Below are 13,021 nucleotides of genomic sequence, written 5' to 3'. Positions count from 1 at the left end.
GCCCCTCTGTGTGGCCTCGTGGGACTCAGAGAGCCAGGGACACCAATGCAAGCCCCCTGGTGTGTGCTTGCTTTGCCACGGGTCCGAACAGCCACCTGGGAGCCCTGGGCCTTGGGCAGCCTCCAGGAAGCAGGGACAGGCTGATGCTGGCATGTCGGGAAGGTACCATCAAACCCCAGAGCTCAACAATTTTATGTTAATAACCTTGAAATTGAATATAAAATGGATATTCCCCTGAGAAAAACAGCTTACCACATGTGAGTGGGAACAGACAACCTATTTTTTTAATATATAATCATAAAGAAATCTAGTTAGTGTTCAAAATTTTCCCACCAAGAAAGCTCTAGGTCCAGGCGGGGGCCCCAGTGAGTCCCACCAAACACCCGGGGGGTAAGCCCAGAGGCGCATGGACTCTTCCAGACAGAAGAGCTCATTCTACAAGGCTTGCATGACCTTGATGGTAAAAGTTAACAAGGCCAGTCAATGACGGGCCAGTCGCGCATATAAAATCTGCTGAAATATTAATGCATTATTAGCAAAGTGAATCCAGCAATATTCTAAATTGGATAAATAATTAATCATTACCAACTTGGGTTTTTGTTAGGAATACAAGTGTGGCTTTACATTAGAAAATATTAATTTAAATGACCAATTTAACAGGTTAAATGTGAAAATCATGTAATCATCGATCACCTCTGTAGGCATAGAGATGGTATCTAGTGATAGCCAACATCCTAAAGGAAGCCAGTCCATCCTAAAGGAAATCAGTCCTGAATATTCATTGGAAGGACTGATGCTGAAGCCGATACTCCAATACTTTGACCACCTGATGCAAAGAGCTGACTCATTTGAAAAGCCCCTGATGCTGGAAAAGATTGAGGGCAGGAGGAGAAGGGGACGACAGAGGATGAGATGGTTGGATGGCATCACCGACTCAATGGACATGGGTTTGGGTGGATTCCGGGAGTTGGTGATGGGCAGGGAGGCCTGGCATGCTGCAGTCCATGGGGTTGCAAAGAGTCAGACACGACTGAGCGACTGAACTGAACTGAACTGAACTGAGCCAACATCCACATGTGATAAAAATTCCCCAGATATGAGAATAGGAATATGACTATCCCTGAGATTCTCCAGGCAAGAATACTGGAGTTGGTAGTCATGCCTTCCTCCAGAGGATCTTCCCGACCCAGGGATCAAACCCACATCTCTTATGTCTCCTGCATCGGCAGGCAGGTTCTTTACCACTAGCACTGCCAGGGAAGCCCATGAAGGGACATCCTAACCTGATAAAAGGGCATCTTGAGAGCAAACAGGAAGAAGCAACACGTTTAGTCGTGAAACTTGGACCCCTTTCTTTTTTGGATCCTGCTAACACTACATCTGCTGGATACAGGTATCTAGCCAGCACAGCAAGGCAAAAAATGAATCCAAGTGTAAAATGATTAGAAATGAAGAAACACCACAATCACCAGTTGCAAATGCCATGAACGTGAATGTGGAAAACCCAAAAGAATCTGGATAAGGCAGTAAAATTAATAAGAGGTTTGGTCTGGTTTTAACTATAATATTAGAAAAGGTAAGAGCTCAACTGAGATTCTGCATTAACAGCAGTAAGCAGAAAAGAAATGAAGTAAAGACACCATCTATACAGTACAGAAAATATCAAGTCCTCAAGGATAAGTCTAACAAAAAACATGCAGGTCTTCCCTGCCATCAGTTCTAAAATTGTCCTGAAAATATCAGAGATGATCTAAATAGACACAGAAATCTGCCACGTTTCCAGGTTGCGTGAGTCAGAATTGTAAAGGTATGAGTTACCACATGGGCCTATACATCTCAGGCAATCTCAGTAAAAATCTCAGCAGATGTGTGTCTGTGTGTGTGTGTAACCTGATAAGCCAGTTCTAAATTTCATATGAAAATGCAAAGACAAGAGTGACCACGACTCTCTCAAGAAGAAGCGATGGAAGGACTCGCTGCTCCAGGATGGCTGCTCTGGTGGACATGGGCCCTCACAGGGAACGGTGACCGCACAGCCGGGCAGGAGAGGGCCGGTGCGCAGCCTCGGGGTGCCCGAGCATGTGTACCCTCGGGCAAGGGGAGGTGGCCGAAGGGGCTACTTTCCTTCAAGTGGAGTCACGTGCCCACTTCACGTGTGCATATGCAGGGGCACAGGTGTGAGCGACCAAGCCACACAGCAGTGAGGCTGCCGGGGTGGCAGGATGACTGGAAACGTATTCATGCCTTGGGGGGAATTTTTAAAATAAGGCACAGAAATCTCTGACCATAAAAATAAAGATGGGTTCATTTACCACGTTAAACTCAAGCATGTCTATTCACCAAAGATGCCACTATATAGAGTGAAATAGGTGCAGGAAAAAAGGGAAAATCTATTCGCAATACCTGTGACCCAGTGAAGATACAGAACTCTCATAAAGTAACACAAAAAAAGCAAACTCAGTAGAAAAAAGACTTAGCGCGTTTATAAATGAGGAAATCCAGCACTCAGACTCAAGAATAAAAAAGAACATCAGGACTGCATTTTCACCCGCCCACACCATTGGGTCAGGGTTGGAGCGGCAGGTGTGTCCCTCTCCCCACAGGGCCCACCCTTACACCAGCGCCCACAGGCAGCCGGACACATGTTCAGGGATTTTCGCAAACAGCACCAGTAAGAATGGTCTAAAAGTACGAACAACGCCAAAAGTCCACCGCAGTGAAACTTGAAGATGATCTAGGTATTAATAATTAAAATATATTATTTTAAATATTAAATAATATATTTTAATTATCAGTTCAGTCGCTCAGTCGTGTCTGACTCTTTGCGACCCCGTGGACTGCAGCACACCAGGCCTCTCTGTCCATCACTGACTCCTGGAGTTTACTCAGACTCATGTTCATCGAGTCGGTGATGCCATCCAACCATCTCATCCTCTGTCGTCCCCTTCTCCTCCTGCCTTCAATCTTTCCCAGCATCAGGGTCTTTTCTAATGAGTCAGTTCTTCCCATCAGGTGGCCACAGTATTTGAACTTCAGCTTCAGCATCAGTCCTTCCAATGAATATTTGGGACTGATTTCCTTTAGGATTGACTGGTTTGATCTCCTTGCTGTTCAAGGGACTCTCAAGAGTCTTCTCCAACACCACAGTTCAAAAGCATCAATCCTTCGGTACTCAGCCTTCTTTATATTCCAACTCTCACATCCATACATGACCACTGGAAAAACCATAGCTTTGACTAGACAGACCTTTGTCAGCAAAGTAATGTCTTTGCTTTTTAATATGATATCTAGGTTGGTCATAGCTTTTCTTCCAAGGAGCAAGCATCTTTTATTTTCATGGCTGCAATCACCATCTTCAGTGGTTTTGGAGCTCAAGAAAATAAAGTCTGTCACTGTTTCCATTGTTTCCCCATCTATTTGCCATGAAGTGATGGGACCAGATGCCATGATCTTAGTTTTCTGAATGTTGAGTTTTAAGCCAGCTTTTTCACTCTCCTCTTTCACTTTCATCAAGAGACTCTTCAGTTCCTCTTCACTTTCTGCTATAAGGGTGGCGTCATCTGCATACCTGAGGTTATTGATATTTCTCCCAGAAATCTTGTTTCCAGCTTGTGCTTCATCCAGTCTGGCATTTCACATGATGTACTCTGCATAGAAGTTAAATAAGCAGGGCGACAATATACAGCCCTGACGTACTCCTTTCCCGATTTGGAACCAGTCCATTGTTCCATTGGAGAAGGCAATGGCACCCCACTCCAGTACTCTTGCCTGGGAAACCCCATGGACGGAGGAGCCTGGTAGGCTACAGCCCATGGGGTCGCTAAGAGTCAGACACGACTGAGCGACTTCACTTTCACTTTTCACTTTCATGCACTGGAGAAGGAAATGGCAACCCACTCCAATATTCTTGCCTGGAGAATCCCAAGGACGAAGGAGCCTGGTGGGCTGCCGTCTATGGGGTCGCACAGAGTTGGACACGACTAAAGCGACTTAGCAGCATTGTTCCATGTCCGGTTCTAACTGTTGCTTCTTGACCTGCATACAGATTTCTTAGGAGGCAGGTCAGGTGGTCTTGTATTCCCATCTCTTGAAGAATTTCCCACAGTTTGTTGTGATCCACACAGTCAAAGGCTGTAGGGTAATCAATGAACCAGAAGTAGATGTTTTTCTGGAACTCTCTTGCTTTTTCTATGATCCAACGGATTTTGGCAATTTGAGTTCTGGTTCCTCTTCCTTTTCTAAATCCAGCTTGAACATCTGGAAATTCTCGGTTCACGTACTGTTGAAGCTTGGCTTGGAGAATTTTGAGCATTACTTTGCTAGCATGTGAGGTGAGTGCAATTGTGCAGTAGCTTGAACGTATTTTAATTATAAATAGGTAGACAGAATATGGACGGACGAACCTAAACAATTTGGAGGAAGGCAGGTGCAGGACTACGGCCTCAGCAGGGATGCGGGGCGTGGTCAGGGCGATGGACGTGGTCGAGGGAGGGGCGGGGCGAGTGTGGGGGCGGGGCGAGTGGGCGAGGCTAGCGGGCGGGGCGGGGCGGGGCGAGGCTAGCGGGCGGGGCGAGGCTAGCGGGCGGGGCGGGGCGAGGCTAGCGGGCGGGGCGGGGCGGGGCGGGGCGGGGCGGGGCGGGGCCTGCGCTCGGAGCCGCGCTCACTGGCGCCAGTCCCGCTCTGTGCGTGCGTTTAGGTTAACGGAGTGGAGGGTGAGGAGCCGCGCTGGAGGGGAGACGCAGTTAGGAGGGCAGGAGGCCAAGACCGAGGCCGCAGGGTCCCGGGGCTGGGCCACCTGCCGGAGGACCTGCCCGCCGGCCTGCCCCGCATCCGGCACCCCCCCAGCTGGCCCGGCCGCGTGGCTCCGCCGACGCTCCGCCAAGTCTCCTTCCTGCCTTTGAAGCCCCGGCTCAGGTGCGTGCGGCGTGTGCAGAGGCCTCCGGCCTGCCCGCCAGCACTTGGCCGCCTCCGGCTCCCCTCTCGGGCCGCTTCAGATGGCTGCAGCCCTCCCCACGGGGTGTGGGCCAGGAAGGAGGCAGAACAAGCCGGCCCTGTTCCGCTGCCAGGGCCCAGCAGGGCCGGGACCGCGGTGGGGAGGCGCGGGCCCTGTGCTGAGCGGCCAGGCCGCTGGCCAGCGCTCCCACCTGGACAGGAGCGTCCTCGGACTTCCTTTGTCCAGAGAAGAACACCCCCCGGGCGGGGCAGGGTCCAGGGGTGCGGGGACCCCTGCGTGAGCCCCTGTCCACCCCACTCTGTGCTTCCTCCCCGTAGGGGCCTGCGAGTGCCCCCTCCACACGATGTCAGTCTTATTATGTTTCTGCTTGCGCTAGCACTTAGTAAAACACACAACAGGGACAGGAAAACAGGAGAAAGGATTCGACCAGGACCCCCTGCGAGGGCCCGCACCTCCTCAGCTGCTGATGGGTCAGAAACCCGACATGGAGCTGGCTGTTTGCTGGGGTCCTGCACCCGCTGCCCCTCAGGGCCTGAAGCCAGCAGGGGTGGCGGCCTGCCCGCTTCCCCCACCTTGGGTTGCTGGCAGAATGGCAAGGAGACCCCTTGGGGCAAGAAGGGAGCAGGACACTTGGGACCGGCCTGCAGGACTTTGGCTCCAAAGCCCCTTCTGCCCCCCACTTCCTTGCAGTTCCTGACGTCCAGGGCCTCCCCGTGGCCACTCTCCGGTCTTCCGAAGCCCAGGCCTCGGGGGCAGTGCTAGCATTGTTGTGCTCGCCCACAGTAGGGTCCTCCTCTCTGGGGGTCTAAGCACTGGCCCCCCAGGGTGGGGCTCACTCCCAGGCTGCCCCGTGAAGGCGTGAAGGTGGTATGGATGGAGCCAAGCACGTGGGGCGGGCAGCCGCAGGTGCTGACTCCTCGCCTAGGATCCCAGCAGGCGAGGATCTTGGCGGGGAAGTCGCTGGTCCCTTGGGACAGACCCAGGAAGGTGGCCCGTGGGGCATGGAGGAGGCCTGCCCTTGACTGGGGGTGCGTGTGGCCAGGAGTGGGGCTGGCAGCAGGGCTGGCCCTCCCCTGACCCAGGAGAAAGTGCAGAGACCGCCTGGTGGCATTTCCAACTTGGATAAAGCGGGGAAGGAGAGGAAATGTCCTGGAGACTCTCTCAGAGGCCACTTGCAGCTGAAAGTGTGTGACGTGTGTCTGGCTGGTCCCTGAGCTGGGCAGTTTGGGGCTGGCTGGAGCCACCCTTGCTGGGTAGGGGCTGCTCTGGGCTGTGTGGGCAGGCCTGGAGGGGAGCCGGGGTCCCGTGGCTGCAGCACCCAGCTCTGCAAACATCAGATCAGAGAGGGCGGGGCCTCGGTTCCTGCTTTGACGTCTCTGCCAGAAATAAAACAATAAAGCCCCGAGGCCTTTTATAAGCTTGTTTTGAAAAATGTAGGCATGTCTTTTATTTCCTGGCAGCTTTCTGGGGAACCAGGATTCCTTCCACAAGCACAGCTGGGGACTGGGGTCCTGTTCACAGGACAACTGTGGGCCGGGCCCGGGGCCCTGGGCAAGGTGGGGCCCTGGATACCAGAGCCCCGCAGAGGAGAGGCTGGCCCTCCCTAAGCACCCCGTGTGCCGGGCGAGCCTCTCCTGGCCGCAAGAGTGCCAGAGCAGACTGAGGGGGCTGGAGCTGCTGCCATGGCACCAGGGTGAGGCCTGGGGGTGGGCAGAGAGCTGGCGTCAGGCCCTGCGGGGGGTGGGGGGTTGGAGAGATTCCCCCAGAGGGAGGGTTGGAGGACAGCCCTCCCCGCGAGGCCCTCCTGGGTTGCATTCCCTGCCCCTCCTCCGCTGTCCAGTGCCTCCCCGTGACTACCCTCTGGTCTCCTCCCGGGCCTCGTGGCCCTGCCTGTGGCCCTGAGCCCAGGCCCTTGAGCCCCTCTACCAGGGCGGCCTCTCCAGGAGGTCCAGGCCCTGTCCTGAGCCTCCCGCAGTCCTCACTGCCCCTCCCCTCTCCCCATGCCCCCCAGCAAAGCCACCTTCTTCCCTCCCCTCTGTCATCCCTCGGCCAGGTGCCCCCCAGGACAAGATCCCAAGTCCCAGAGGGCCCTGGACACCGCGTGGAGAGCAGCCCACACCCAGCACAGCCTGACCTTGCTGCCCTGAGCTCTGTGGCCCCCACCCCTGGATGTCACCTCTGAGTGCAGACCCGGTGTCTCTGCTCCCACACCCTGCCAGGCTCACTCTGGGGACAGCGGTCAATCCTCCAGGATCCCAGCCCCCACCTCCAGCAGGCCTCTGGGGCTGCCTGTGCTGTGCCCCTTCTGCCAGGAGCAGGTGGTAGGGAATGTTTGAGGGCCCAAGGGGGCGTGTCTGGCTCCGGACCCAGACCCTGGAGCAGCTCAGAGGACACCATGCCCCTCCTGTCACCCTGGACTCAGCTCCCGGCGCTCAGACTGAGTCCTGGGGCTGTGAGCAGAGCGCTGCTTCGCACACAGTAGGCGTTTCAGGAAAGACATGCCCAGTTTGTAGAGGGCTAGTTACAGACCCTGAGGTTCTGAGGCTGGGCCCCCCATGCAGGAGGTGCAGGGGGTGTCCAGCTGGCAGCTGCCCAGTCTCAGAGCTACAGGAGCGGTGTCCTCCAGCTTCTTCTGTCCCTGGGCCTGCCCACTGCCCCCATGCCATCATCAGCTGGACCACAGGTGCCCTGTGTGGCCTGGAAGCTGGGGGGCCAGAAGCAGTGCCCTCCAGGCTGACTCAATTCAGGTGAGGAGCCCCCTTCATCCCAGAGGAGTGTGTGGATGGGGAACTTGTTGTAAGAAAAGGAAAGAACAAAAGACCTGGACAAAGGCGTGTGTAAGCTGGATGTGCACTAGAGGCCACCCGCACAGTCCACAGCTCAGAACTGGTTAAAAGGATTACGGTCAGTGGTGCTAGTGGTAACAATCCTGTCTGCCAGTGCAGGAGACATAAGAGACAGGGGTTTGTTCCCTGGGTTGGGAAGACCCCCTGGAGGAGGACATGGCAACCCACTCCAGTATTCTTGCCTGGAGAATTCCATGGACAAAGGAGCCTGGGGGTCTACAGTCTATAGGATCGCAAAGAGTCAGCCATGACTGAAGTAACTTAGTGCTCATAGCCGCAGTATGGAATATTATACTGTCAGCAGAAGCAGGTTTTCACAGCAAATTTGAGGCATTGGAAAATGCTCATGGTATAACACTGAAAGAAGTGTGCAGAATGGGAACTTGTATGACAGGCAGCCCCAAATACATCTGAAAACACATCAGGAGGGATTCTGCCAAAACATTTAGTGTGCTTGTTTTGGAATGATGGAATTGGGGTGTACTGTCCTGAAGATGAGAAGATGAACAACCGACATTTACAAGGCTGCTTCTAGGAGCTAACTCTCCTCCAGAGGCTGGGCGAGCACCGTGAACAAACAAGACAAAAGTTATTTTAAAACTGAAAATAAAACACTGTGGCTGGTTTGTGTCCCCTCCTTGACTCAGGGCTGGGGCTCCATCAAGGTTTCGAGATGAAGACATAAAAGTGAATAAGCGACAAGTTGGTAGTGAGTGAACGGTGGGTTGTCCGGGGCGCAGTGTGGCCAGCTGGCCGCTTCTAGCATCACAGTCCCCGAGAGCTGGGGTGGGTCCACCTGAGCTCTCCCCAGCCGGGCAGGCTTGCCTCCTGGTGAGGGTGGCGAGGTATGTGCCCGGGGCTCCGGGGTTCCCACAGGAAGGCATTCCCCAGGGGAACGAGGTGTCTGGTAGAAAGTCAGACTCACAGGAAGCCTACAAGACACGCCTCACACTTTGGATCTGCACTCACCAAACGCTAGGATTCTGCCCTGCTTGCTTGACCGTGTTCCCTCTCCTGCTGCACAGACAGGTGTTTCCTGAACCATGAAAGGACCTTGCAGCAGTGACGGGCTTCAGCCCCTGAAGCTGATGGTGTGTCCATCCCCCCGGCAAGGACGATCTCTGCTTAGGACAGGCATGGTGACCCCGCACCAGGGCACCAGGAGGACAGCCACGTCCTCCATTTACGCGCCGCCTCGCATGTTGACTCACGTCGGTGTGAACCCACCGGCTTCTCCTTCCTTAATGGACTCAAGTCTGTCACTCCCACTGTTTTAATGCCTCATTTGTCCCCTGCAGCCGCCGAGAGCTCCCGGCCGATGGCCTCTGTGCCCTGTCACTGCGTCCTGACCATCACGCGCCTCCTTTCTGGCGTGAGATTTCCCAGATTCATTCTTTTCTCTTCCTGCGCGTGTCTGGAAGCCGGGATCCGAGCGCTGGGCCTGTGAGTGGCCAGGGGGTCACGGCTGCCTGCACTCCCCTCAGTGCACTGATGTCCCCACACACCTCCGTCCACGCCCCCATCACAGTGTGCAAAGACAAACGCGCGTGTGCGGCGGCCCTCTGGTGGTCCTGGTGCAGAGCAGAGACACCAGGCCGCCCCAGGACGCTCGCTCCCTTGACCCCTGCCGGCTCCCCGTCCTCCCCGGGCACCAGCAAGAAGAGAGCACAGGCGGGGGCCCAGCCAGGACCCTCCCTGCCCACCGGGGGCTTATGCATTTCTAAGCGGAGCTCGGCTGCCAGCCCTGCCTCCATCTCACTGGTTTCATCCGGGGGTCAGGGTGGCTCTTGCAGAAATTTGGTGGGCAGACACCGTGACAGGGCCTGCTGGGTGTGAGTCACCAGTGGGACAGGGCTGCAGAGCTGGGGGACCGGGCTCTCGGCTGAAGCCCCTCCCCTGGGTGGGTGATCTGGGAGAGGCCGGGTGGGGACTGTGCCCCAGGTGGGCTGCCAGCGGGCCAGCAGATGCCAGGCATGGAGCCAGCCCTTTCTGGGGCACCAGCCAGGGCACAGGCCGAGTCGACGGCCAGCAGGACTCGCCTGGGGCTCGCAGGTCTCACTGCCCGCCTCGCCCACACGCTCCATCTCCCACCCAGGGCTGTCCCCTGGGGACTGGCACCAGGGTGCCCCAGAGAGCAGGACGGGGAAGACCCCTCGTTCAGTAGTCAAAGGGGTCACAGCTCCGCAGGTGAGCGGCCAGCAGTGGCTGGAAGAGCCTCTGGGGGGTGGGCGGGGGGCACACCAAGGGGGGGGTGTACCACCCCGGGCACCGCCCCCAACAGCTCAGTCTTAGAGACACAGCCACAGACCCCACGGCCACATCTCAGCCACTGCACCCTGGTAGCAGACTGTGGTCCCTCCCAGGGTGCCCAACGCCTTCACGGATGCTGCCCGCCTGCACTCCCTCCCCGGGGGAAGGAAAAGAATCTCTTCCCGAGGCGCCAGTGGACGCCTGATGCCAGACGAGCCAAGATCTCCCTCTGTGGCCTTCGGGGGGCTGCACCTGGGGCTTCTGCAGGGGTGCGGGGCCTCTGGCTGCCACCGGGCACTCTGCCGGCATCTTAGCCCTCACACCGCCCCGCGTGGACCCTGCCCCTCGGCCAGGCTGGCAGGCCACGGCGCGGCCGCTTGTCTGGCTCCTGGCAAGGAGGGTTCCCCTCCACCGCCACGCCCACCAGCAGTGCTGGCCTGGTCTGTGTTGCGAAGGGACTCCCAACAGTTCTCAGAGCCTGACAATTGCCGCCTACAGCTGCTGTGGCAAGATGAGGAGGCTTCCCAGAAGGGGGCCACCCTGCACGCAGCAGCACCGGGCCCGTTTCTCATCGAAAGCCGGGTCATGGTGTGGGCCACGTCAGGGGCTGGGGACTGCCTTCACCCACCCATGCGGCCTCCCACTCCACAAACTAGCTCTTTGTGGAGCACTGGCTGGGGATGAGGAGGCAGAGGCTAGGGGGCGGGGCCCAGCCCTGGAGGGCTCTCCGTCAGCCCGGCGCAGCACCTGGGCTGGGGGCTGGCCGCTGCCCAGCCGGACAAGGATCACAGCTTGGGGCTGGCAGGGAGGGGTCCTCCTAGAGGCAGCGGTCTGACCTACTTGCTTCGGAATAAACGCCTTCGCTTCCTGTCCCTTCCCTTCTCTGCCTTCAGTTCTAACCCTCTGACCCACTCCCTGCTCAGTCACTGGGCGTGGGCAGTTATTTCAGGCAAGGTGTCCTCAAGAATCCGACTGTCTTCCCCGCTGAGCAGAGCCAATGTGAAGCGGGCTCTCTGTCCCCATGGCAGGTGTTGGATCGTGTCAGTTTCGGGAGAGAGCTCCTCTGGAGACCTGTATTTTGTTATGAACCACAGTGCTGGTTTCTCCTGAACCCACAGGTCTTACTCCAGAGCTCTCCCCTTCAGAGCCCTTTCTCCCAGTTGTTTTGGCAGGGGTAGGTGTTTTTGGTGAGGCAGTTAAGAGGGTCAACTGTTTTAATCATGTTTTCACCTGTGACTTGGAGTGAGGCGGCTGAGCCTGGCCCATGTGCTCAGGGAGCCCTTGGACAGAATGCTCTGGTAAGAGCGTGCCAGCAGGGGTTTTCCCACTTCCAGGGTGTACGGGCCTCCCTGGCTCCCAGAGACCCAGAGCACAGCTCTGCCCGCCCACCCCGTACTTCTGGAAGTCAGTCCGGCCCCTCTGTCCAAGGCTGGGCCCAGAGGGACTTTCAGTGGGTGGCACAGAGAGAGAATGGCTGTCCCCTCCCACCCGAGGCATCAGAGCGGCAGAAGCAGTAGAGAAAGAAGGGATGTGGTCTGTGCTGGGGTCAAGAGGTCAAGAGGGGCGGTGCTGATGGGGGTGAGTGACAACGGGATGGGGGTGCTGGCGGTGGAGGGGGTGCTCGAAGGGGCAGCGGGCGGCGACAGGGTGGGAGGTTACAGGACTTCAGCCTGCCCAGCACTTTTCCAGCCAGGATTTGGGGGACAGTGGGGTCCTGGTGCATGGCCCTCCGAGTGAATGCTTGATGCAGCCGTGATGCAGGCGCAACATTTCATTCCCTCGGCGGCCTGGGCCCCCGCCCCCCGGAGCGGAGGTGCAGTCCTTCGGTCTAGCTGCCCCCACTCTCCTGCGCTCCCTCGGGGCGTCCTGTGTGAAGGTCTGGGCCTGAGTGGTTCCCCAGGCCCAGGAGACGGACGGCGCGGCTCAGGGAGGACCAGCCTGCCGAGTTCCCCAGAGCGCCCCTGAAGGTCCCGGCAAGCCCCAGCCAGTGGGCCTCAGGTGCCAAGCGCGCGCAGGCCCCTGTGGTCCTCAGAGGGGCTGGGACCTTGGCAGCCAAGAGAGGAGCTGAAGGGGGGCGCGCCCCACTGGTAAATGCAGGAGGCGCCTGCCCGCTGCCGCATCACTGCCTGTGAAAGACGGCCGACGGCCCACGCTGCGCCAGGACGGCCGGCGACCCCAGCCCCCGGCGGTCGGGCAGGGAAAGGGGCAGTGGCGGGGCCCACATCCCCGCCCCGCCCGCCGCTCCCTCGGGCCGCTGTCCGGCCTTGGCCGCCGGAGGAGGAAGCGCTGTCCTCACGCCACCTCTGGCCGCCGCGGTGCCAAGTTGCTGGCGGCGGCGGGAGTCGGGGCGGCGGGGGGCGGGCAGCGGCCGGGGCGCAGCGCCCTCCCTGGCGCCCCCGCGGGCTCGGGTTACTCACGTAGAGGCCGGAGTGCTCGGCGCCGAAGAATGGGAAGAGCACGGAGAGCGGCCGCAGCCCAGAGCCGCCGTCGTCCTGCTTGGGGGTGACCGCGTCGCCGCGCTCCGCGCCAAACGGGTAGAAGTCGGCGAGGGCCACCGCGCCGCGCGCCCCGCGCGCCCCGAGCCCCAGGGCCACGGCCAAGAGCAGCGCCCAGGTGGCGCCGCGCGGCATCGCCGGCGGTCAGCGGGCGGGGAGAGAGCGGGGACACACACAGCGGGGACGGAGCGGGGACGGGAGGGACGGAGCGGGGACCCAGTGAAGACACAGCAGGGACAGAGAGGCGACGAGGCGGGGACACAGGGGGACGGAACGGGGCTTTGCGGTCAGCGCGGGCCGGAGCGAGGCCGCGGTGGGGAGTAACCCGCAGGGCCGGGCGGGCGGGCAGCGCGGCCGCGCCGTAGGTAGGTGGACTCCCGGGTCGCGCCCGCCCTGCCGGGCCGCGCTCGAGTCGCCTCTTTCGGAGGAAAGCGCCGGGCGGGACCGCGCTGGAAGCCGGACCCGCCCCTGTGGCC

At 58.5% G+C, this 13,021-nt stretch overlaps 1 protein-coding gene across 8 annotated transcripts in view; it reads right to left on the bottom strand.

Moving 5' to 3' along the window:
- The window catches only part of SNED1 (sushi, nidogen and EGF like domains 1), a 73,974-nt gene extending 60,953 nt beyond the window's left edge, over positions 1-13,021 (bottom strand). For 6 of the 8 annotated variants that reach the window (XR_014053706.1, XM_081490528.1, XM_081490531.1 and 3 more), the window contains exon 1: positions 12,468-13,021. Coding sequence is in view for 7 of the 8 variants with exons in the window: in XM_081490528.1 (XP_081346654.1) it covers positions 12,468-12,680 (213 nt within the window). In the remaining variant the exon portion in view is untranslated. The remainder of the gene's footprint in view (positions 1-12,467) is intronic. The other 2 variants (XM_081490533.1, XM_081490534.1) reach the window with 1 other exon arrangement.

Source organism: Giraffa tippelskirchi, chromosome 5 (genome assembly GCF_054371585.1).
Source record: "Giraffa tippelskirchi isolate mGirTip1 chromosome 5, T2T-mGirTip1v1.2.pri, whole genome shotgun sequence".
Lineage (NCBI taxonomy): Eukaryota > Metazoa > Chordata > Mammalia > Artiodactyla > Giraffidae > Giraffa > Giraffa tippelskirchi.
The sequence above is the reverse complement of the archived record's forward strand: the minus strand, read 5'-3'. Positions and strand labels throughout refer to the sequence as shown.